This window comes from Mustelus asterias, chromosome 2 (assembly GCF_964213995.1).
Source record: "Mustelus asterias chromosome 2, sMusAst1.hap1.1, whole genome shotgun sequence".
NCBI classification, from domain to species: domain Eukaryota; kingdom Metazoa; phylum Chordata; class Chondrichthyes; order Carcharhiniformes; family Triakidae; genus Mustelus; species Mustelus asterias.
In genome coordinates this window covers 9,270,301-9,295,426 of record NC_135802.1, presented here as the reverse complement: position 1 = coordinate 9,295,426, position 25,126 = coordinate 9,270,301, and the positions used below count along the sequence as shown (strand labels likewise).

Below are 25,126 nucleotides of genomic sequence, written 5' to 3'. Positions count from 1 at the left end.
AAATCTTAGCACGAAAACACCAGCTGATGGCTGCTTTTGGTTTAGTTTCTGGAATTATATTTTGAACTAGCAGCGCACTGTCTGAAAATTCACGGCTCTGGCTCGGTATTCAGGGAAGGGGAGGCCTGAGCCCCCCGGTGTAGAGGCACCATGCCGACACCATAGTTAAGAAAGCCCACTAACGCCTCTACTTTCTCAGATTAAGGAAATTTGGCATGTCAGCTACGACTCTCACCAACGTTTACAGATGCACCATAGAAAGCATTCTTTCTGGTTGTATCACAGCTTGGTCTGGCTCCTGCTCTGCCCAAGATCGCAAGAAACTACAAAAGGTCATGAATGTAGCCCAGTCCATCACGCAAACCAACCTCCCATCCATTGAGTCTGTCTACACTCCCCGTTGCCTTGGCAAAGCAGCCAGCATAATTAAGGACCCCACACACCCCGGACATTCTCTCTTCCACCTTCTTCTGTCGGGAAAAAGATACAGAAGTCTGAGGTCACGTACCAACCGACTCAAGAACAGCTTCTTCCCGGCTGCCATCAGACTTTTGAATGGACCGACCTCGCATTAAGTTGATCTTTCTCTACACCCTAGCTATGACTGTAACACTACGTTCTGCCCTCTCTCCTTTCCTTCTCTATGAATGGTATGCTTTGTCTGTATAGCGCACAAGAAACAATACTTTTCACTGTATGTTAATACATGTGACAATAATCAAATCAAATCATAATCAAAAAATGAGAAAGGAAGCTTGGGTGTAGTGTAATTAATTTCCACATTCACACTCGCATTTGACTCATGTCCCAGTTACACACATTTCTGTGCAATACGGGTGGTGGAAGTTGCAGGCTGTGTGCTGCGATGTAGTGCTCGAGGGGGAACAGATACAGAATAACCTGAAGTGATCGCCTCAGCCCTCTCCAAGGGTGGGTGAAGCACGTCACCGCCCACAGCGCTATTACCAAATATCTGATCAACCCCCAAAGTCTGAATGACTAAACATCACAGCAAAGAGAGAAGGACAAGATCCTGTTGTATGCCCCATCTTTGCAGAACTATTTCACCTGTTCAACCCATTCACAGAATCTTGCTGCACATTTTATAAAAAATTAATTCGTCGGACAGCATTTATTGCCCAAGAACAGTTAAGAGTCAACCACATTGCTACAGCTCTGGAGTCACATGTGGGTCAGACCGGGTAAGGATTTCCTTCCCTAAAGGACATTAGTGAACTAGATGGGTTTTTCTGACAATCGTCAATAGTTTCATGGTCATCAGTAGATTCTTAATTCCAGATATTTTTTATTGAATTCAAATTCCACCATCTGCCGTGGTGGGATTCGAACCCGGGTCCCCAGAACATTAGCCGTGTTTCTGGAATAATAGTCTGGCGATAATACCACTAGGCCATCGCCTCCTCCCTAACAGACATTTTGGTGCACTGAACTTGTGCCATCCTGAAAGATTGACCCAATCAATCCCCCGTTCCTGCACTTTGCCCGTGTGTATTTGTCTAATTCCATTTTGAACATCACCACGACCCTTGCATTCCAGAACACAACACGCTGTGGAAAAATATAAATTCTCATCCCTCCTCTGGGTAACAGCCTTCCGCCCACCAGTGAAAACAATCCCTTTTTACTGACTCCATTTTGTTTTTTTTAAACATTTATTCAGACGTGGAGTGTTGCTGAAAGAAGGACAGGCTCTGTCTAAGCTTCACGCCTTGCATTCATCAGGATAACCCAAAAGAAATTCCAGAACAGTAACAGTGGAAACAACAGTGCACGAGAATAGACTTGGTCAGCAAGCGTCATACTGAGCAGAGAGAGGTTTCAGGGAAATGCAAACTCATTCTACTCCTGACAAAAGCTCACACAAAATGTTAACTTTCTTTATGTGCAAGCTGCTTGATCTGCTGAGTATGACATTTCTTGTGTTTTCACTGGTTTCCAGTATCGACAGTGGTTTGTGCTGTTCTGTGCCGTGCTGCGCTGTCTATCGGCCGATTGCCGGCATTTCAGATTTGAAAACTTAACTTGAGAAAGACCCTGGAAAAATCACAACATTTTCCACTACACAATTCACCCAGAAACAATTCCCCCCCACCCCCCCCAATCACAGCCCGGCCCTCCCCTCCCCCCACTCACAACCCCCCCCCCCCCCCAATCACAGCCCAGCCCCTCCCCTCCCCCAATCACAGCCCAGCCCCTCCCCCCACAGCCTGGCCCCTCCCCCCCCAATCACAGCCCGGCCCCTCCCCCTCCCTAATCACAGCCCGACCCCTTCCCTCCCCCCAATCACAGCCCGACCCCTTCCCTCCCCCCCCATCACAGCCCGACCCCTCCCCTCCCCCCAATCACAGTCTCTGCGCCCTCCCCCCGCCCCCCTAATCGCTGCCCAGAAACTCTCTGGAAAGAACGTGACTGAACTCCATGATTAAACAAACCAATAAAACCTATCACCCAGACAGATCTCAATAGTGAGCAAGAAATGTGCGCGTGCGCGAGACAGAGTCCCTGTTGTCTGTGGAGTGGGAATTGGCAGAAGTGTGGGTTGGTGGGGCTGTGGTCATGTTTGCGTGCACACGCTTGTGGGCGGAAGATGTGCGCGTCTAAGTGATAGTGTACAGGGTGAGCGTGTACACGTGGGGTCACGGGCTCAAGCTGAGAGGGGTGAAGTATAACTCAGATATTAGAGGGATGTTTTTTACACAGAGGGTGGTGGGGGCCTGGAATGCGCTGCCAAGTAGGGTGGTGGAGGCAGGCACGCTGACATCGTTTAAGACTTACCTGGATAGTCACATGAGCAGCCTGGGAATGGAGGGATACAAACGATTGGTCGAGTTGGACCAAGGAGCGGCACAGGCTTGGAGGGCCGAAGAGCCTGTTTCCTGTGCTGTACTGTTCTTTGTTCTTTATAGTGTATGGGGTGAGCGTGTGGGTGATAGTGTACAGGGTGAGCGTGTGCACGTGGGTGATAGTGTATGGGGTGAGTGTGTGGGTGATAGTGTATGGGGCAAGTGTGTGCGTGTGGGTGATAGTGTATGGGGTGAGTGTGTACACGTGCGTGATAGTGTATGGGGTGAGTGTGTGCACGTGGGTGATGGTGTATGGGGTGTGTGTGTGCACGTGGGTGATGGTGTATGGGGTGAGTGTGTGCACGTGGGTGATGGTGCATGGGGTGAGTGTGTGCGTGTGGGTGATAGTGTATGGGGTGAGTGTGTGCACGTGGGTGATGGTGTATGGGGTGAGTGTGTGCGTGTGGGTGATAGTGTATGGGGTGAGTGTGTGCACGTGGGTGATGGTGTATGGGGTGAGCGTGTGCGTGTGGGTGATAGTGCATGGGGTGAGTGTGTGCGTGTGGGTGATAGTGCATGGGGTGAGTGTGTGCACGTGGGTGATGGTGTATGGGGTGAGTGTGTGCGTGTGGGTGATAGTGCATGGGGTGAGTGTGTGCACGTGGGTGATGGTGCATGGGGTGAGTGTGTGCGTGTGGGTGATAGTGCATGGGGTGAGTGTGTGCACGTGGGTGATGGTGCATGGGGTGAGTGTGTGCGTGTGGGTGATGGTGTATGGGGTGAGTGTGTGCACGTGGGTGATGGTGTATGGGGTGAGTGTGTGCACGTGGGTGATGGTGTATGGGGTGAGTGTGTGCACGTGGGTGATGGTGTATGGGGTGAGTGTGTGCGTGATAGTGTATGGGGTGAGTGTGTGCACGTGGGTGATGGTGTATGGGGTGAGTGTGTGCACGTGGGTGATGGTGTATGGGGTGAGTGTGTGCACGTGGGTGATGGTGTATGGGGTGAGTGTGTGCGTGATAGTGTATGGGGTGAGTGTGTGGGTGATAGTGTATGGGGTGAGTGTGCGTGTATGTGTGCACACACACATGGGTGAGTGTTCATGCATGTGCACGCGTGTGGCTAGATGACTTACTGGTTTCACGTCCAGCAGGATAGAGGACTTGGCGATGAGGGTGGGTTTCTTGGATTTTTTCGCTGCGTATTCACGCAACCGTTCCTCCCGAATCCTCTCCTTCTCGGCAGTCTCCTCGTCATCACTGCTTCCAAAGAGATCAATATCATCGTCACCATCTTCCTCGGCCACCGACTGCTTTGTGATGGGCTTGATGTGAAAGAGCAACATTTATACAGAGTAAAATCACTGCAGACCAGCAGAGTGCGACTTAAACCAGCATCACACCTCTCTCAACATTCATACACCGATAGAGGCAGCCAGAGCCTGAGTGACAGTCATACACCACCAGTACAGGCAGCCCAGAGTGACAGTCATACACCAGTACAGGCAGCCAGGACCTCAAGAGTCACATTCATACACCATCAGTACAGCAGCCAGAGCCTGAGTGACACTCATACACCAGTACAGGCAGCCCAGAACCTGTGTGACAGTCACACACCAGTACAGGCAGCCCAGAGCCTGAGTGACAGTCACGCACCAGTACAGGCAGCCCAGAGCCTGAGTGACAGTCACGCACCAGTACAGGCAGCCCAGAGCCTGAGTGACAGTCACGCACCAGTACAGGCAGCCCAGAGCCTGAGTGCCGTATCTGTGTATAAAGAACAAAGAATTTACATTTATCTAGCACCTATTAACCTCATCCCAATAGTGTTTCACAGCCAGTGTATTTCCCCCGAAGCTAGTTACTGTGTTACTGTAGGAAATGTAGCAGCAGATTTGTGCACAGCAAGCTCCCACAAGCAGTTACATAATAACGAGATAATGTGTCACAGTGATGGTGAGCGATAGCGCTGGCAAGGAGTCTCCCCTCTTCTTCAAACAGTGCCCCGTGATCACAAACTTTATCATCCATTCGAAGGGGCATCTGGGGCTGAGGTTTAATCCCTCACCAGAGAAACAGTGACTCGGACTGTGCAGCACTCCCTCAGCATCGGTGTCCGTCTCTATGAGGTGGGCAACCGACAAGTCTGGAGCCACAGGGGGCTTTTTATGTTCTTATTGGGGCAGAAGTGGCTCTGGGGAAATGAGGCAGCGTTTGCCCCCCCCCCCCCCCCCCGATATCCATGTAAAGCTCACCACCATAAGGCATAGGAGCAGAATTAGGCCACTCGGCCCATCGAATCTGCTCCGCCATTCAAACATGGCAGATATTTTTTTCATCCCCATTCTCCTGCCTTTTCCCCATAACCCCGATCCCCTTATTAATCAAGATTAATAACCACGGGAACCTTTATCCAGGGACAGGCACTTTGGGAAAGCAGAGAGTCAAGGGAAGACGATGATGGGATCTTACCTTGTTGCACGGGGCTGGTGGGCAGATGGCGGGCTTGGGGCTGGTCGAGGTTTTCTCCAATGTCGACAGGCGAGTCTCCAGCTTTGACAGCGCCAACCGTAGGTCTGCCACCACTAACAAGGGGTGAACAAGGAACAGCATCAAATAAAATGCGCACACACACACACACCGCCCCCCCAAATAATAGAAATTGCTGGGTTATCGGAATATGTTTACGTTGGTGTCATGTGAAAAGCACGTTGTATTATGGACACAGCACGGGGGGGCCAAGTACAAAATAAAGTTAAATTCGCTCTCTCTTGGGCCATGACGTGGATGCCTGCCAGGAGATGGCTGTAGTTAGCAGACAGGAATTTGTGTGAAGGGTTTGGTCCAGTGAGGGTTCAGACAGACAGTGGAAGCAGTAATAATGGAGGCACATGGATAATCTGCCTGAGTTTCACTTGTACTGAATGACGGTAATTAGATCCAAGGTTAAAGGAAAGATTACTGCTGGATTTGTGAGCTTTCCACATTCTGTTCTCCAACTCCCCCTGCAGACAAGCCAGCACATCTACAATGCAGGCAGCCAGGGTACAACCTACTCAGTGGGTGGCACAGTGGTTGGCACTGCTGCCTCACAGCATCAGGGACCCGGGTTCGATTCCTGTCTTGGGTGAGTGTGTGTGGAGTTTGCACATTCTCCCCGTGTCTGCGTGAGTTTCCTCCGGGTGCTCCGGTTTCCCCCCACAGTCCAAAGATGTGCGGGTTAGGTGGATTGGCCATGCTAAATTGCCCCTTCGTGTCAGGGGGACTAGCTAGGCTAGGCTAAATCCATAGGGTTATGGAGATAGGGCCCGAGTGGGATTGTGGTTGGTGCAGACTCGATGGGCTGAATGGCCTCCCTCTGCACTGTAGGGATTCTACAATTCAATAAAAGACCACTGCCATGAAACCAAAGCTATAACGGCGAACAGGTGTTACGCAGAGAATGGAAAAGGCAGGCATGAAGCAATCCTACTTTTGAGTCCGTATAATAAAAGGAATGGAGAGGTATTGGGGAAGATGCAAAATAGGATTTACAGACAGGCTGGGGCTCTTTTCCTGAGATAAGACCAGGCTGAGGGTGACATAATAGGTTAGGAAAGGTTTTGAGAGAGAAAAGATTCATTTGTGGCATGGCCAGAACTGGGACAGTGAACACAATGTAGTCACTATTAAATCCAGCAGAAAATTCAGGAGAAACGTATCTACCCAGAGATTGGTGAGAATGTGGAACAGAGACATACAGTACACAAGAGGCCCTTTGGCCCATCGGTTCCGCACTAACAAACTACACTCATCCCACTTTCCAGCATTGGCCCATAACCTTGAACGTTATGATATTTCAAGTGCTCTTCCATGTACTTTTTAACGGTTGAGGTTTCCGACCTTTACCACTCTCCCAGGCAGCGCATTCCAGACTCCCACCACCCTCAGTGAAAAAACCTTTCCTCAAATCCCCTCTAAACCTCCTCCTCTGACCTTCATTATTGACCCTTCAACTAAGGAGAACTGTTTCCTACTCACCGTGTCCACACCCCTCAATCTTATACAACGCGCACGCACACACACCCTTCTCGTCTCTGGAGAAAACAATCCAAGCCTATCCAGTCTCTCCTTAGAGCTCAAATGCTCCATCCCAGGCAACATCCTGTTGAACCTCCTCTGCACCCCCTCTAGTGCAATCGCATCCTTCCTATAGCAAGGCAACCAGAACTGTACACAGTTCTTCAGCTGTGGCCTAGCCAACGCTCTGTATAGTTCTGTATTAGCTCCTTGCTGTTATAATCTCCTCCTCCTTCGGTGCTCACTCACTTTCTGTGTCACTAGTCATGGGTTCTGTGGGTCCTTGCGTGGCTCATGAGCCCAATCCTAGAGATACACCTCTAACCGCACACTTGGCAGGTGTTTCCGGGAGGTGGGCTCGGTCCTTGGACTAAGATTGCTGGCAATTCTTTCCCAGGCTCCTTTTCCGGGCCTCCTCTTGCTGTCAGGTGTTCTTGAAGAATTGCGTCCCTTCAATCAGGAGATCCCTCCAGGTAGGTTTATTCCAAGCAAGTGTCTCCCAGGCGTTGATTTCTATGTTGCATTTCTCAAGGTAAGCCTTCAGGGTGACTGTGAAGTGCTTCCTTTGTCCTCCTCTTGTTCAGGAGCCTTTCATACCTTCCTTGAGCCGGGCAAAGGTGATTTGCTTTGGCAGTCAGGATTCCGACATACTAAGCACATGGCCAACCCAGCAGAGTTAGTTTCGAGTGATCGGGGCCTCAATGCTGATGGCTCCTTCATGGATGCTGATGTAGTATATCTGTCCTTCCAGCTAGTGTGTAGAATCCGTCTCAGCGTTGATGATGCCTCTCCAGGGCCTTGAGGTGTATGTATTCCAAGTTTCTGAGTCATATGATACAGAGAACTGCCCATGAACTCAGGCACTTCAACACTGACATTGTGCCCTGGAAGAGACCCAAGGAGCAGGTCAAGAGCAGCTGAGGGAAGATGGCAATGGTTACACCTTCTTCTAAAGAGGAAAACCCGATGATCAGCCCAGGACACATGGAATTGGATTCGCCATCAAGAATTAACTCACCAACCGAATCTCGGAGTTCCCTGTCAGCATCAATGAGCACCTCATGACCCTCCATCTACAACTTGCCAACAATCAGCAGACAACAGTTGAGAGTGTCTATGCCCCATGATGCCAATGATGAGTCTAAAGAAGGCTTCTACTCCACTCTGTATACTGTACTCTCCAACATTCATCATCCTCTTCGGGGACTTCAACGCCAGGGCTGGAAAGGACAACAAGCTCTGGAAAGGAGCCCTTGGAAAGGAAGGAGTTGGGAATTGCAACTCCAACGGGGTTCTCCTGCTCACCAAATGCACAGAACACCAGCTTGTCATCTTTCACCAAAAAGACAAGTTCAAGATTTCCTGGAGACATCCACGATCAAAGCACTGGCACAGAATCAACTTCATCACCATCAGATTCCGAGACTAAAAGGATGCCATCATCACCAAAGTGATGACCAGTGCAGACCGCCGCTGGACAGACCACCAGCTCATTCGCTCCTCAAACTCCACCAGAAGCAGTGAAGGATGAAGAAACAGCTCAAGAAAAATTATCAATGTTGAGCAGCTTCAAGACCCAAGCATTCTAATGACCTTCCAACAATGTCTTCACCAAAGCCTCCAGCATTTATTCTAATGGAGTGGAGGAAAGCTGGAAAGAGCCAAAGACAGCCATCATCTCAAGCTGTGAAGAAACCATTGGCTACAAGACCAGGAAACTCCAAGATCGGTTCAACAAGAATAACCGCACCATCCAAGACCTCATCGACAAGAGGAGGAAAGCTCTCCGTGCCTGGCAGAACGACATAACCAGCAAGGCAAAGAGCTCACCAATCAGCAAAGGCAGAGCTACAAAGAAGAACGAGGGAAATCAGGAACCAATGGTGAACTGAGAAAGCTAAGGAGCTGCAACTCCTCACCGATCTCTCTCTCTCAAGAGAGAGGGAGAGAGAGACAGAGAGAAAACATCAGCCTTTGATGGAGAGAACACTTCAAAGAACACCTAAACCAATGATAGATGAGGACGTGTTTGAGGAAATCCCCCAACTCCCCTTGGATGAGCCTGGAATTCCATCAAGCATGGATGACGTCAAAGCCACCATTATACATGTGAAGAATGGAAAACATGATGTGGAGATGCCGGCGTTGGACTGGGGCAAGCCAGTAAGAAGTCTCACAACACCAGGTTAAAGTCCAACAAACCTGTTGGACTTTAACCTGGTGTTGTGAGACTTCTTACTAAGAATGGAAAAGCCATAGGAGTGGATGGGATTCCAGCAGAGATTTTCAAACTTGAAGAAGAGGTCACCCGTCATCTCCATCAGCTGTTCCTGAAAATCTGGGACAGAGAAGAAATCCCAGCTATCCTCAGGGATGCCGTCATCACCACCATCTTCAGCAGACTGTGGGAACTATTGAGAGATCTCTCTACTCCATCGCTGGGAAGCCCACCGCTCAAATCCACGCCAACCGCTCTCTACCAGTCTCTGAAGTAATCCTCCCAGAAAGCATTCGACAAGGACCTCACAAAAGGTTAAGTCATAAGATAAGAGCCCATGGTGTTGGAGGTAGTATATTGGCATGGATAGAGAATTGGCTCATGCACAGTAAACAGCGAGTGGGGATAAGGGGTTCTTTTTCAGGTTGGTGACCTGTAACCAGTGAGGTTCCATAGGAATCAGTGCTGGGACCATAACTGTTTACAATCTATGTTGCTGAGTTGGGGGAAGGAAGCAAATGTACTGTAGCCAAATTTGCAGACAACACAAAAATTGGTGGAAAGGCAAGTTGTGAGGGGGATACAAACAGTTTACTAACAGATAGTGATAAAGTTAATTTATTAGTCACAAGTAGGCTTACATTAACACTGCAATGAAGTTACTGTGAAAAATCCCCTAGTCGCCACACTCCAGCGCCTGTTTGGGTACACTGAGGGAAAATTTAGCACGGCCAATGCACCTAACCAGCACGTCTTTCGGACTGTAGGAGGAAACTGGAGGATGTTTCCCCTCATGGGAGAGTCTAGGAACAGTGGGCAGGGTCTCAGAAAGGGGCACCAATTTAAGACTGAGATGAGGAGGAACTTCTTCTCAGAGGGTTGAGTGTCTTTGGAACTCCTTGCCACAGAGAGCTGTGGGGCAGTGTCCTTGTGTATATTTAATGCTGAGATAGATAGATTTTCAATCAGTAAGGGAAACCAGGGTTATGGGTAAGATCAGGAAAATGGACGTGAGTAATGTCACCGGATCAGCCATGATCTTATTGAATGGCGGGGCAGGCTCGAGGGGCCGAATGGCCCACTCCTGTTCCTATTTCTTATGGTCTTATTATGGAAAGTCAGTGTGCCTTCTGACCAAACTGCCCAAGGGCAGACATAATTTTCACTGCTTGCCAACTTCAGGAGAAATACCAGGAGTAACATCAACCACTCTACACGGCCTTCATCGATCTGACCAAAACTTTTGACTCAGTCAATCACAAAGTGCTATGGAAGACCCTGTCAAAGACTGGCTGTCCAGGGAAATTCATCAACATCCTCCGACTCCAAGACAAGATGTCAGCAGCAGTCCCCACCGACTGAAATATGACAGAAACCTTCAAAGCTCAAGGCTGGAGTCCAGCAGTGTCATCTCCCCCACACTTTTCTCCATCTTCATCGCCACCATCCTTCACCTTGTCAAGAACATGGCTTAGTGGTATTATCGCTAGACTATTAATCCAGAAACTCAGCTAATGTTCTGGGGATCTGAGTTTGAATCCCGTCACGGCAGATGGTGGAATTTGAATTCAATTTAAAAATCTGGAATTAAGAATCTACTGATGACAGAGAAACCATTGAGCTTTGACATAGGGTCATCTGGACTCGAAACGTCAGCTTTTTTCTCTCCTTACAGATGCTGCCAGACCTGCGGAGATTTTTCAGCATTTTCTCTTTTGATGAAACCATTGTCGAAAAAACACATCTGCTTCACTAATGTCTTTTAGGGAAGAAAATCTGCCGTCCTTACCTGGCCTGGCCGACATGTGACTCCAGAACCACAGCAATGTGGTTGACTCTCAATAGCCCTCGAGCAACTAGGGGTGGGCAATAAATGCTGGCCAGCCAGTGACGCCCATGTCCAACGAATGACAACTTCAAGAGAAATACCAGGAGTAACATCAACCACTCTACATTGATCTGACCAAGACTTTTGACTTGCTCAGTCAGGAAGTGTTATGGAAGACCCTGTCAAAGACTGGCTGTCCAGAGAAATTCATCAACATCCAGTGGAGTGAACACGGTCAACAGGATGGACTGAAAACCTTTCAACCTCAACCTGTTAATCCCCAAGGGGAAAGCGACACGGACATCGCTCGTGTATGCGGATGACATCATCATCTCCGCACTCTCAGAAGACAATCTGCAAGCTACGTTTTACAACTTCACAGTCTCAGCCTCAACCTCAAGACAACTCAGGTTCTTTACCAACCTGCTCTAGGCATGATCAAATCTCTCCTCCATCAAGATCAGCGGACAAACCTACCAAACGTGGAACATTTCCCCGAGCTGGGGAGCCACCTCTCATTTGTTGCAGAGATCTAACATTGTATTCAATCAGCCAGCGCTGCCTTCGGATGCCCAAGGATGAGTCTGAGAACCACGACCTCCGTGCTGACACCAAGATCCTCATATACAAGGCAGTCATCCTCCCAACCCTTCCCATCTACATCGTTTTGCAACCTCAGGCCTTCTTCCTCACTATTAACCACCGTGCCAATCTTCTTGTCATCCACAAACTTATTTATCCCTCACATTCTAACCTATATCATTTATATATATCATGAACAATAAGGGACCTAGCACTGACCCCTGTGGTACACCACTGTACACCGGCCTTCACTGTTCCCCTTTATCAGAGCCCTCTGCATCACCCTGTCCCCTTTATCAGAGCCCTCTGTATCACCCATTCCCCTTTATCAGAGCCCTCTGCATCACCCTGTTCCCCTTTATCAGAGCATCTGCATCACCGTCCCCTTTATCAGAGCATCTGCATCAACCTGTTCCCCATTATCAGAGCTTCTGCATCACCCCCTTCCCCTTTATCAGAGCCTCTACATCACCGTCCCCTTTATCAGAGCCCTCTGTATCGCCCCATTCCCTTTATCAGAGCCCTCTGCATCACCCTGTCCCCTTTATCAGAGCCCTCTGCATCACGCCGATCACCTTTATCAGAGCCCTCTGCATCACCCCGTTTCCCCTTTATTAGAGCCCTCTGCATCACCCTGTCCCCTTTATCAGAGCCCTCTCCATCACCCCGTTCCCCTTTATTAGAGCCCTCTCCATTACCCCGTTCCCGTTTATCAGAGCCCTCTGCATCACCGCGTTCCCCTTTATCAGAGCCCTCTGCATCACCCTGTCCCCTTTATCAGAGCCCTCTGTATCACCCATTCCCCTTTATCAGAGCCCTCTGCATCACCCTGTTCCCCTTTATCAGAGCATCTGCATCACCGTCCCCTTTATCAGAGCATCTGCATCAACCTGTTCCCCATTATCAGAGCTTCTGCATCACCCCCTTCCCCTTTATCAGAGCCTCTACATCACCCTGTCCCCTTTATCAGAGCCCTCTGTATCGCCCCATTCCCTTTATCAGAGCCCTCTGCATCACCCTGTCCCCTTTATCAGAGCCCTCTGCATCACGCCGATCACCTTTATCAGAGCCCTCTGCATCACCCCGTTTCCCCTTTATTAGAGCCCTCTGCATCACCCTGTCCCCTTTATCAGAGCCCTCTCCATCACCCCGTTCCCCTTTATTAGAGCCCTCTCCATTACCCCGTTCCCGTTTATCAGAGCCCTCTGCATCACCGCGTTCCCCTTTATCAGAGCCCTCTGCATCACCGCGTTCCCCTTTATCAGAGCCCTCTGCATCACCTCCTCTCTCCTATTTAATGATGAAGCATTGACCAGTGATGATGGTGAAGGAAAGACCCACTTACCCTGGTGTAAATTCTGATTCTCCTTCTCTAGACTGGTGACCCGGGTGCACAGCTCGATATCTGCACCTTGCACTGCGCTCTGAAAGTAGAACATGCAGGAATTAGCCTTACTCAAAGGAGAGAGAGCGCGACGCCAGGTAACAGAGAAGCAGAGAGTTAGCCCTTGCTTCCCCCATCTCCCTCCTCCCCCACTGGTAAGAGTTCAAGGGGCAGTAGGTGTGTATTGTTGAGTCGGTTTCCCCTCTGGAAAATGAGGACAATTTAAAATGCAACAGCAAACTCTTACCAATGGTGTGAAACAGATAAAAGAGAGTTTGGGACTCCCCTGGAAGCAAGCAGGCAGCACTCTCACACATACACAGGGCAGGCAAGGAAAGGAAACCCAGAAATGTCCACACACTTGGTTTCTGTAGTTGGTAATACATTTCTTCAAGAGAAAGCTGATAAAGACAACATTTTTAAGCAGAAAGCCAGCTGGATGTTCTGTATGTGAAGGGTTCCTCTCTTTTCAGAAAGGGCCCTGAAGCTCCTCTCCACATCATTCTGCCCTTAGAGGTCTATGAGGCTCCTCGAGGACTCTATTCAATAACAAACCAAGCAGACTCACTAGCTTTTGTATTCACGCTAGGGTCAGTGCAGATTGTTCATCACAATGGAACTGTGGCTGCCATGTCTATCCGCTAACCTGCTGCCGGGAGTGGGGAACCTGCTTACTGGATGAGAAAAGGACTCAGTTGCACAGTCCAATAGGCACTGTGAGAAAGTGGTGCCATTTTAGGGGGAGCAAAGTTGTGTGTGTGTGTTGCGCGGCGCGCGTGCACACGTGTAATGTTTGGGGGGGTGGGGGGAGGGGGAGAGAATGGCTTTGAGATCGTGCCTTATGAGCCTGGTGGAGTTCTTCGAAAATGTGACTAAACACATTGACGAAGGGAAAGCGGTAGATGTGGTTTATATGGATTTTAGCAAGGCGTACGATAAGGTCCCCCCATGCAAGGCTTCTCGAAAAAGTGAGAGGGCATGGGATCCAAGGGGCTGCTGCCCTGTGGATCCAGAACTGGCTTGCCCAAAGGAGGCAGAGAGTGGGTATAGATGGGTCTTTTTCTAAATGGAGGCCGGTCACCAGTGGTGTGCCCCAGGGATCTGTTCTGGGACCCTTGCTGTTTGTCATTTTCATAAATGACCTGGATGAGGAAGTGGAGGGATGGGTTGGTAAGTTTGCTGACGACACGAAGATCGGTGGGGTTGTGGATAGTCTGGAGGGACATAGATAGAATGCAAGACTGGGCGGAGAAGTGGCAGATGGACTTAAACGCAGATAAATGCGTAGTGGTCCATTTTGGCAGGTCAAATGGGATGAAGGAGTACAATATAAAGGGAAAGACTCCTAGTACTGTAGAGGATCAGAAGGACCTTGGGGTCCGGGTCCATAGGACTCTAAAATCGGCCCCGCAGGTGGAGGAGGTGGTTAAGAAGGCGTATGGTGTGCTGGCCTTTATCAATCGAGGGATCGAGTTTAGGAGTCCGGGGATAATGATGCAGCTATATAAGACCCTCGTCAGATCCCACTTGGAGTACTGTGCTCAGTTCTGGTTGCCTCATTACAGGAAGGATGTGGAAAAGATTGAAAGGGTGCAGAGGAGATTTACAAGGATGTTGCCGGGATTGAGTGGCATGCCTTATGAGGATAGGCTGAGGGAGCTCGGTCTTTTCTCCTTGGAGAGACGTAGGATGAGAGGAGACCTAATAGAGGTATATAAGATGTTGAGAGGCATAGATCGGGTGGACTCTCAGAGGCTTTTTCCCAGGGTGGAAATGTCTGCTACGAGAGGACACAGGTTTAAGGTGCTGGGGGGTAGGTACAGGGGAAATGTTAGGGGGAAGTTTTTCACATAGAGGGTGGTGGGCGAGTGGAATCGGCTGCCATCAGTGGTGGTGGAGGCAAACTCAATAGGGTCTTTTAAGAGACTCCTGGATGAGTACATGGGACTTAATAGGATGGAGGGTTATAGGTAGGCCTAAAAGGTAGGGATATGTTCGGCACAACTTGTGGGACCGAAGGGCCTGTTTTGTGCTGTAGTTTTTCTATGTTTCTTCTATGTTTCTAATAGGGAGACAATAGAATGTCCACTTTACACTGCTATAGTAAAAAGCAAAGGTGAGGAATCAAAGGAAGAACTGTAAGCTTTAAAAATGATCACCACCAAAGATTATCTTAGCCAGTCTGACAGAGGATAGTCATTTCCCTTTGTGGGGGCTTCCTATCCAAGGTAGGCTGTAATATAAGGGCTGGAAGTGGTACTGAACGATAGTCAGATTTCATCTGGGGAACTGCATTCAGTTCTGGGTACACACCGTCACAAAAGATACACAGGTCTTTTGAGTGCTCCGGGACTAAAAAGGGTTAAATTACGAGGGCAGGTTATGTAGGGTAGGTGTGTATTCCCTGGAATGTAGAAGATCGAGGGTGGCTGCTTTGGCATGCCTTTACAATTTAACCCCTCAGGGAAATTTCCTTCTTTCCAGCTGCAGATTGAGGATCTTTCTCCCCTCTCTGGCCCCGAGAACACTGTACTCTCAGCCAAGGGGTTCAGGCCCGAGCAAGCTGCGGCTGGCTGCTATAGTGGTCACAGCTGTCATAGGGCACAACCGTCTTATATGGACAGCCCCAGGAAACTCTATGGCAACAAGAAGTTGGGAACGGTCAGAATACAAATAAAAATACAAATGCTGCAAACAGGCAGGGCTGCGCAGCATCTGAATAGAGGAATATGCTCCCGTGTTGGCCGACCACTCAGTGGCCTGTCTGTACTGAGACACTCCTCTCATTGTTCCCTTCAGAAGACGATGGATCAGCTTCTCCCTCTCTCCCCATCTTTGTGGAATACAGTCTCGCAGGAGCCTACGAGTGCCACTCTGGGCTGTCTGCTCTCCAGCCAGAGGCTGACAGACAGCGAGAGCCAAGCTGCCTCAGATCAGATAGCTGCCTCTCTACCCCAGGCAGCGGGGCTCACCATGATATACTGGGCAGCACCCTTACCTATGAGCCTACTACCGGGAACAGAGGAATAGCACACATGAAGAATTGGATCTGGCTGCGGTGGCCATTTAAACGCTTAGAGTGGGACACTGCAGTTGACACGGGGAGTGAATGGCTCAGCTCTGCATGCAGCTGGTGTGAGGAAGCCACATATCCATAAAGAGAAGGCGCAATGTGAAGAACCACGCAGAAGATGGGGGCAGCAAGAGAATCTCACAACCAACCCTCAGAGCGGACAAAAGCTGCAGCAACGTACTTACTTTCTGATGATTTACAAGCAAGACATTCTTTTCAGGAAATAAAAACAAACAACAAAGCTTTAGTACCTTGTGAGCAGACATGATTAAAAACCCTTTGTTTCATTTCTCATGCGGTTACAAAAACCAGAAGCACAACCCAGGAACAATCCCACTTTGATATCCCTTTCACCCGAGTGACAAAGGGAGTGTCCATGGGGTCGGCAGCTTGGCTGCTGACGATGATAAGGGGGTACAATGGTCCAGTGGTCAGTAAACACTCTAATGTTAACTGCAAGCCGAATGTGGAAGAGATCAACACCATAAAGCACACACAAAAAAAGAGGATGGATGCTGACAATGCTGGAGAGACAGACAGATAGATAGTCTTGTCCGTGCAATAGGACCAAAGAGCCATGGAATGGAAAAAACACAATGCTCGATCAACACAACTCACTTCAAAATGCAACGATATATACTTTTGATAGTTTACAATGGCAAAACGGGTGGTAGGTATTAATAGTGAGGTTAGTGATGTGCTGGGGTGACAGAGAGGGGTCAGCATGCCATCGAAAATCTAGGTTTGCAATGCCATGGAATCTCACGTGGCTCGAGATGGGCTCGGCGCTATCCTGGACCGCTTCTTTGGGATTACTGTTGGCTTCCCAAATGGATTGGATCTGATCGTGGAAATACATTCACATACTGTACTGTGATCATCTCATAACGCTCTCACAAGCACCAACTTTCTCCTAAGCAAACTAAAAGGCACCGATTCATCCAACACCAAAGCAGCAGCATGTTAACACAGAGACCGGGAACCCAAGTCAGCTTCATTGCTCTTCACCTGTTACTTACATCCGTTTTCACAGATTTGCTCAAACAATACAGCCCCATTTTAAAAGAGCGATGCCCAGTTAATTGCGACACAAACCTTGGCGTCAATTCAGTGACATTTTAACACTCTGATCTGGGGATGGGGTTGATTTGCTCTTTTTAGTAAAAGAGTAAATTAGTCTTCAAAAGATTGGCAATTTTTTCTTCTTCAACTAAATGGGGCAACTCTGTTCCCACCGCTTAATGTTTTAAAACACTATGTAAAGTTAAAGCAATTATTTTCACATGACTTTATCTACAAAATACACTATAGTTAACTAGTGGTCCTCTCAAAATGGTCATGTTCACATTGTGGATTTAATCTCTCTCAAAAGGGCCGTAAGGGCCCTTCGTGTTGTCTTAATGGATACTGATGGGATTGATAAATATATAATGATGGGGCTGATAAAGGTCTGGGGCGGGGGAGGGCTTCCTGGCAGCTGCTTAGAAACTTCTGCAATCAGAAAGTTCGAACGACACTGATTTTGGGCTTGTATTTTTAATTAGTAACACAGCACGGTAACAAGCTACTTGGGCCAAATGCTCTACAACAGTATTGACACACCACCAGAGCCTCCCACCTCGCTACCCAGTCAGAGCAAACCTCTCTCTCTCTCTCTCATGTACTTACCCAACTTCCCCCCCGTAGTGCATTTATGCTATTCATCTCAACTTAATCAATCAATGTGAAAGTGAGGTCCACACTCTCTGGGTGAAGCAGTTTCTCCAGAATTCTTTGTGATCATCTTATATTTATCACCCTTGGATTTGGAATCCCACAAGTGGAATAGTCTTCCCCAAGTTTATTCGTGTCACAAGTAGACTTACATTAACACTGCAATGAAGTTACTGTGAAAATCCCCCATGTCTACCCCTTTCATAGGAGTGCCCCTTCCTGATTTTAAAGACCTCTATTAGGTTGCCCTTTTTTCTCTATTTTGACCAACTCAGAACATGGTACCCGTATTGAACAGCTGATTAATGAAGAGAAGTCAGATCACAGGGTGGCAGAAGGGGAAAAGGTTAGAGATAACTATTGTAAGCATTTTAATGTTAATGTTTTCCATTCACTTTAAACTCCTGGGATTCTGATGAAGAATGTTGGTTCTGTTCATACCAAAGGTCTTCACTCAACCTCACGGACATGACTGGTTAGGGCACCTCTCAACACAAAGCCAGGGCTGAACAATTATCACACAGTAAATGTTTAATATGCAATCTGTTTCTTACTAATTCTCCCTCCTGTGACCCTCTAAAGATAGTGACTCTTGCTAGGCTTATGATCCCAAGGCTTCAAGGTGCTTTCTCATAGCATTCTTTATACAGTCACCGCACACGTACATGCAGATATACCCTCCAACAGAGTTCATGTGGGAATGTCGGATAATTTCCCCCTGTCTAACCTAGAGGGGTGGAGTTCAACCACAGCAGAGACACAAATGACCCAGACAACATCAGCATGTGGGGAGGGTGAAGTGCTCCGAATTCCTCAGACGTGCATTAACCCACAGGGCTGTCAGTCGAGTGAACCCCCCCTCAAAAAAATTCCAACATAAAAATTCCAATCGACAGCCATCTTTTAGAGATTTCTGGAGATAAAATCTTTTATTTTAAAAAATCTTTTTCATATGTCAAAAACATAACGCAAGAGCGAGTATCTGAGGTGGGAGTTTTTGAGGATGCTAATAGGCCAAGTCTTCACATTATTTCCTCACTATCAACATTAAGTCAGTGGGTTGTCTCCATAATTAATCAATTCTGCATAACTATCGTGCTGGAGAGTTTCGGAACCCTTTCTGACAAACGGTCAGGAATAAAGCAGAACGCTTCTATTCTGCTCCAACTGTAGACCAGATGAAAAGGTAGAATGTTATAGGTTATATCCTCTAACTTGTCAGCTTAACCCCCTGTTCCCCTCATTATACTTGTCGAGCTCCCCCTGAAATGTATCGATATATTCATCTCAATCACTCCCTGTGACAGCCAGTTCACATTCTCACCACTCTTTGGATGAAGTCGTTTTGAATTCCTATTGGATTTCTGGGTGACTACCTTGTATTGAGGCCTCTTCCCTACAAGAGGAAACATTCTCTCTGTATCCACTCAATCAAAACCTTTCAGAATTTAAACATCTCTTTTAAGCCTCCTTTTCAAAAGAGACCTAATCTCTTATCCTCTCCCGATAGGAATAATCTCACATCCCTCATATAATTTCTATAAATCTTTGTACGCCTCTCTCTAGTGCCTGTATTTTTAAATACAATATGGCAACCAGTACTCCAGTTGTGGTCTTGCCAGGGATCAATCAATTCCATAATGCTCATTTAGGTGGCTTCATGTATTGTGCCCTTCTTTGTCAAATTAGACGGCATTGATTGATTAAGTGAATCTGACAAAACTGAACGGTTACGGTCACTGCTCTGTGAACGAGGTCAGCTTAATAAATCAAACAGAGCCCCATCTAGTGTTAAGTTGGCTGCATTCAGAGGGACTAACACACATGCGTTACAGACATGAGTACCCAATTCAGATCACAAGGGGATTCTGTAGAGCCCAAGGGTCACTACAGTCCAGACACACATAAAAGTGCAAGCGAGCTCCCTTAAGCAGCTCACTGACAGAACTAACTTCACACAGAGACAGATTTCTCCAGGCATTAACTGAAGCCGAATTTCCCTTGTAACTTGGGAGTTAATTACTATCCAAATAGACATGCATACAAGATCTAGAACAAATCTGTTACCCCCAAGGGGTAACTAAGGGCTAAGGGGCTGGAAGATCCCATCCCATGTCTAATAGTGAAATAAGTCCCACTCCTGGGTTTGAAATGAACACTACACTCTACTCAGAGGAGGGAGGGGGTGGAGGGGGTGGTGGGGGTGTGGGGAGTGGGGGGGAGAGAAAGGAGAACGACAGGACATATCCAAGAATGGCCATATCTGGGACATTATTATGAGGTTTGATTCTGAGTATGACAATGTCAAGCTGTTACTTGACTTATCATCTTATCTTGTGGGACAGCTCTCCCAATTTTGCCACAAGCCCCCAGGTGTCAGTAAAAGAGGATTTTGCAGGGAGACCAGGCTGAGGTCAACATAGCTGATGCTGGGTGGTTCATCCGGTTTCGGTCCTTTTAGGTTTTTTTCTTAGCAGTTTCGTACAACTCAGTGGCTTGCCAGGCCATTTCAGTGGGCATTTAAGAGTCATTGCTGTGGATCTGGAGTGAGGATAAGTTATCATGCATGATAAAGCAATGTCTATGGATGTTACTTATATGGACTTCCAGAAGACATTTGATAAAGTTCCTTATAAGAGACTCGTAGTTCAACTTGAAGCACATAGAACCTATTAATTTGGTTCGGAAATCGATTGAGCAGCAGCAGACAGAGAAGGGATAACTGGCAAATAGGATATAACTAGTGATGCCCCACAGGTATCTGTGGTATAGCCCCAACTACTCAATGTATTTATTAATGGCTTTAATGATGGGACAAAAAACTACATATTCAAATTTGCTGATGCCACAAAGACAGGCAACAGTCTAAGTTGTCACGACAGAGGCAGAAAATTACAAAGACAATGGGGCAAATGGATTTCAGTGTCAGCAAATGTGAGGTCATCCATTTTAGACCTGAAAAGGATAGAACTAAATGGTAGCAACAGCTGAAGTCCAAATAAGGGGCCTCCCATTTTAATCAGTTATATACTTGGAATTCTTTACCTGGATAGCAGTGGGGGCTGGATCACTTCAAGGTTGAGTTAGGATAAGGGGTAGGTGTCAGTCAGGAACATGGAGTTGAGGCCACAATCAGATCAGCCATGATCTTTTGATTGGCAGAGCTAGCTTGAGGGGCTTAAAGGCCTACTCCCACTCATTTCCTTATCTTGTTATACATCTTAGATTACAAAATGAGACTTTGACCCAAGGGTTTAAACTACGAGCAGCAATTACACAAAGTTGAAAGGTTACGGGCAAGAAACTGGAAATTGTGTGTTAATCGGCATTCCACCAAGCAGAATTCTCTAGTAACTGGAATCTCTTATGGTTCGATTTGTTTTTTTTAAACAAAGTGTTCAGATGATGTATCCTTCAAACTAAAAACTAACAACAACAGATTATAAATCTGAAGTTGTTTTTAGGCTTTACACTGAAATTATTGGGTATCGAGCCTGAACAAAGCTTGACTTCGTTTTAAAAATATGATCTGATGGCTGTATTGGTTTTACTGCGAAACTCTTACCGTGCTAGGACCCTTGCCTTCCCATCTGCCTCCCCTCAAGACAGAGCAGCACCTTGTCTTGTGTTTGGAGTAATTTAACTCCTGTTAACAGGAATTTTTGATTCACCAAGCATGTTGGATAATGATGTTACTGTATTAGGGTAACAGATAGGGTAGTCCGAGAGAAACAATTTCTGCCAATTGTTTCTTATTCCTGGACTCCCCATAATCCAAAAGTTTGAGTCAGACTTTCCAGGAGTGAAGTTAGGAAACACTGCGACACACAAAGGGTGGCAGACGTTTGGGGCACGGTGTTGCAAATGGCAACTGAAGCTTGATCAACAGTTAGTATTTTAAAACTGAGATTAATATCTTGGGTTAACAAAATACCAAGGCATATGGGGTTAAATTGAGTACATGGAGTTAGAATGACAGCATAAGCTCAAGGGCTAAATGGCCTCCTCCTGTTCCCATGGACCCCAGGCCTGGTACCTCCTACAAGAATCATGATGTGGATGCCGGCGTTGGACTGGGGTGGGCACAGTAATAAGTCTCACAACACCAGGTTAAAGTCCAACATGTTTATTTGGTATCACAAGCTTTCGAAGTGCTGCTCCTTCCTCAGGCGAGTCCTCACCTGATGAGGGTGCAGTGCTCCGAAAGCTCGTGATAACAAATAAACTTGTTGGACTTTAAGCTATTGCTGAGAGACTTCTTAGTGTACAAGAATCACAAGAATTTTGTTGTGATGTCGAGAGAAGTGTATCACTCCACTTCTTCCATCCACCCACCAGGCATTATCCTGGTTACAGAGAACAGAATCAAAAGTATACAGCCTGTCTTATATTGCTGCCCAGTTAGTTTAGGGAGTCACAGATGATAACACAATGGTGTGCATTTCAGCAACATAATGAGTGGCTGCTATACCCAGAAGGTTTGAGGACACATGGCTTACTTCAGAGATGAGAAAACCATTAACAGGTTTAAGTTGAATGAGACTTTGGCTACAAAGTCAAGGCCCAGAGTCTCTTTTTAACTTTATTAGGAGATGAAATTGGTGTTTTATTTTCTTTTATTTAGAGGATTCTGTCTCACTACAGATTTGAAGGAAATTTATATCGGTTTGAACACCCAATTCCATTCTTAGCCAGATGTGAAGTTACTAACTTGTGTAGACATTTTAAAACAAAATGCGGTGTGAACACAATTTGAATCATTGCCTAGTTTTCTAGCAGTTAAAGGGTTTGAGGTAATTTTTGGGGAAGTCTTTGTGTACAACTAAGTGGGCATCTCAAGTCTGCGGCCAGGTACGAGGAGCAGGTACTCACTCCGGCCAGTGACTTCTGGATATTCTCCCTGGCTCTGGCAATGTCTCGAAGGATGTTACTCGCTCCATTCTCCTAGGTAGTGCAGAAAGAATTTAGTCAAAAGCTTGATCTCTGGTCAAACAATAGCAGAAGTATAAAAGTCTGTGGGTTACAATCACTGGTTCAGGGGGAAAATACAAACCAGCAAAACCAAGAAACGGGTAAGCGCAGTGGACCCGGTTGGCGGAAAGGAAGGTGGACACATACACATACCCAATTCACAGGGTAGCAAATACACTGCCACACTCCCAGTAAACAGGAACAACTTGTTCACAAATCTCCCGACCCTCAGACCGAGAGATAAGCTCTGGGCAATCTGAATCTAGATGGTGCACTATTAATCAGAGCATATCTCTGCCCCATCCCCATCTCTTCTTAATGATGTAATTCCCCTCCAAAGACAAAGGCCACTTATGCACAAGGTTAAAACAAGCCCTACCCTGCCCCTCCCAATCCCTCAGCTGCTTAAGCCTCTGAAGCTTACAGTGTAGATCAGAGTTTATAGAGGAAGAGAAATCAGCTAAGAATCTCCCTCGCCCTCCATTCCAGGATGCCTGCTGCAAGTGAATTTGTGGACGTTAGCTGTGATTACCCCTAGAGTTGAATATCCCATCAGTAGAACCACACATTGATTGGTTAAGCAAGCAGCTAACTAAGTGAGAACTGGTCAGTGCCTGCTGAGCAAAGTCTCAGGATGGGGGCAGGAAGGAAAAAAATCACTGACATCCATTAGCCAAAGGCTTGATATAATCGTGCTGCAGGGATCCAGGCACCAACTCACTTCCACATCAGAGATTTTATTTTGACCAGAAACATATCTAAAAGTGTAGAACCTGCCACTGTGTTTAAGAGTCTCCATATTGAGCAACTAGCTAGTGGGAAATCGACACAGGTTACATTTCTCAACACCAGATTTGGAAAACACTCTCTTCTCTCTCACCCAACTACCTCAATTACCCAAGATCCCCCCCCAATCAAACCCACCCAGTACACTCAACCCTACAACTAAGTTCAGAACAGAGCACAAGTGAGTTCGACTTATAACCAAAAGAGAAAACGCTGGAAAATCTCAGCAGGTCTGGCAATATCTGTAAAGAGAGAAAAGAGCTGACGTTTCGAGTCCAAATGATCCCAAAGCTTTGACAAAGGGTCATCTGGACTCGAAACGTCAGCTCTTTTCTCTCCCTACAGATGCTGCCTGACCTACATAAGAACATAAGAAATAGGAGCAGGAGTAGGCCATCTAGCCCCTCGAGCCTGCCCCGCCATTCAATAAGATCATGGCTGAGCTGACGTGGATCAGTACCACTTACCCGCCTGATCCCCATAACCCTTAATTCCCTTACCGATCAGGAATCCATCCATCCGCGCTTTAAACATATTCAGCGAGGTAGCCTCCACCACCTCAGTGGGCAGAGAATTCCAGAGATTCACCACCCTCTGGGAGAAGTTCCTCCTCAACTCTGTCTTAAACCGACCCCCCTTTATTTTGAGGCTGTGTCCTCTAGTTTTAACTTCCTTACTAAGTGGAAAGAATCTCTCCGCCTCCACCCTATCCAGCCCCCACATTATCTTATAAGTCTCCATAAGATCCCCCCTCATCCTTCTAAACTCCAACGAGTACAAACCCAATCTCCTCAGCCTCTCCTCATAATCCAAACCCCTCATCTCCGGTATCAACCTGGTGAACCTTCTCTGCACTCCCTCCAATGCCAATATATCCTTCCTCATATAAGGGGACCAATACTGCACACAGTATTCCAGCTGCGGCCTCACCAATGCCCTGTACTGGTGCATCAAGACATCCCTGCTTTTATATTCTATCCCCCTCGCAATATAGGCCAACATCCCATTTGCCTTCTTGATCACCTGTTGTACCTGCAGACTGGGCTTTTGCGTCTCATGCACAAGGACCCCCAGGTCCCTTTGCACGGTAGCATGTTTTAATTTGTTTCCATTGAGATAGTAATCCCATTTGTTATTATTTCCTCCAAAGTGTATAACCTCGCATTTATCAACGTTATACTCCATTTGCCATATCCTCGCCCACTCACTCAGCCTGTCCAAATCTCTCTGCAGATCTTCTCCGTCCTCCACACGATTCACTTTTCCACTTATCTTTGTGTCGTCTGCAAACTTCGTTACCCTACACTCCGTCCCCTCCTCCAGATCATCTATATAAATGGTAAACAGTTGCGGCCCGAGTACCGATCCCTGCGGCACGCCACTAGTTACCTTCCTCCAACCGGAAAAACACCCATTTATTCCGACTCTTTGCTTCCTGTCGGATAGCCAGTCCCCAATCCACTTTAACACACTACCACCAACTCCGTGTGCCCTAATCTTCTTCAGCAGCCTTTTATGGGGCACCTTATTAAACGCCTTTTGGAAATCCAAAAATACCGCATCCACCGGTTCTCCTCCATCAACCGCCCTAGTCACATCTTCATAAAAATCCAACATGTTCGTCAAGCACGACTTTCCCCTCATGAATCCATGCTGCGTCTGATTGATCGAACCATTTCTATCCAGATGCCCTGCTATCTCCTCTTTAA

The 25,126-nt window shown here is 47.3% G+C and overlaps 1 protein-coding gene across 42 annotated transcripts in view; it reads right to left on the bottom strand.

Moving 5' to 3' along the window:
* eef1db (eukaryotic translation elongation factor 1 delta b (guanine nucleotide exchange protein)) overlaps positions 1-25,126 on the bottom strand; it is a 45,558-nt gene that overhangs the window by 1,971 nt on the left and 18,461 nt on the right. For 6 of the 42 annotated variants that reach the window (XM_078230968.1, XM_078230988.1, XM_078230999.1 and 3 more), the window contains 4 exons: positions 22,533-22,604; positions 12,836-12,914; positions 5,276-5,388; positions 3,940-4,128 (listed from right to left, as the gene is read on the bottom strand). In XM_078230968.1, the coding sequence (XP_078087094.1) occupies positions 3,940-4,128; positions 5,276-5,388; positions 12,836-12,914; positions 22,533-22,604 (453 nt within the window). Of the gene's footprint in view, positions 1-3,939; positions 4,129-4,420; positions 4,571-5,275; positions 5,389-12,835; positions 12,915-16,132; positions 16,160-16,713; positions 16,789-22,532; positions 22,605-25,126 lie in introns of all 42 variants that reach the window. The other 36 variants (XM_078230959.1, XM_078230661.1, XM_078230678.1 and 33 more) reach the window with 19 other exon arrangements.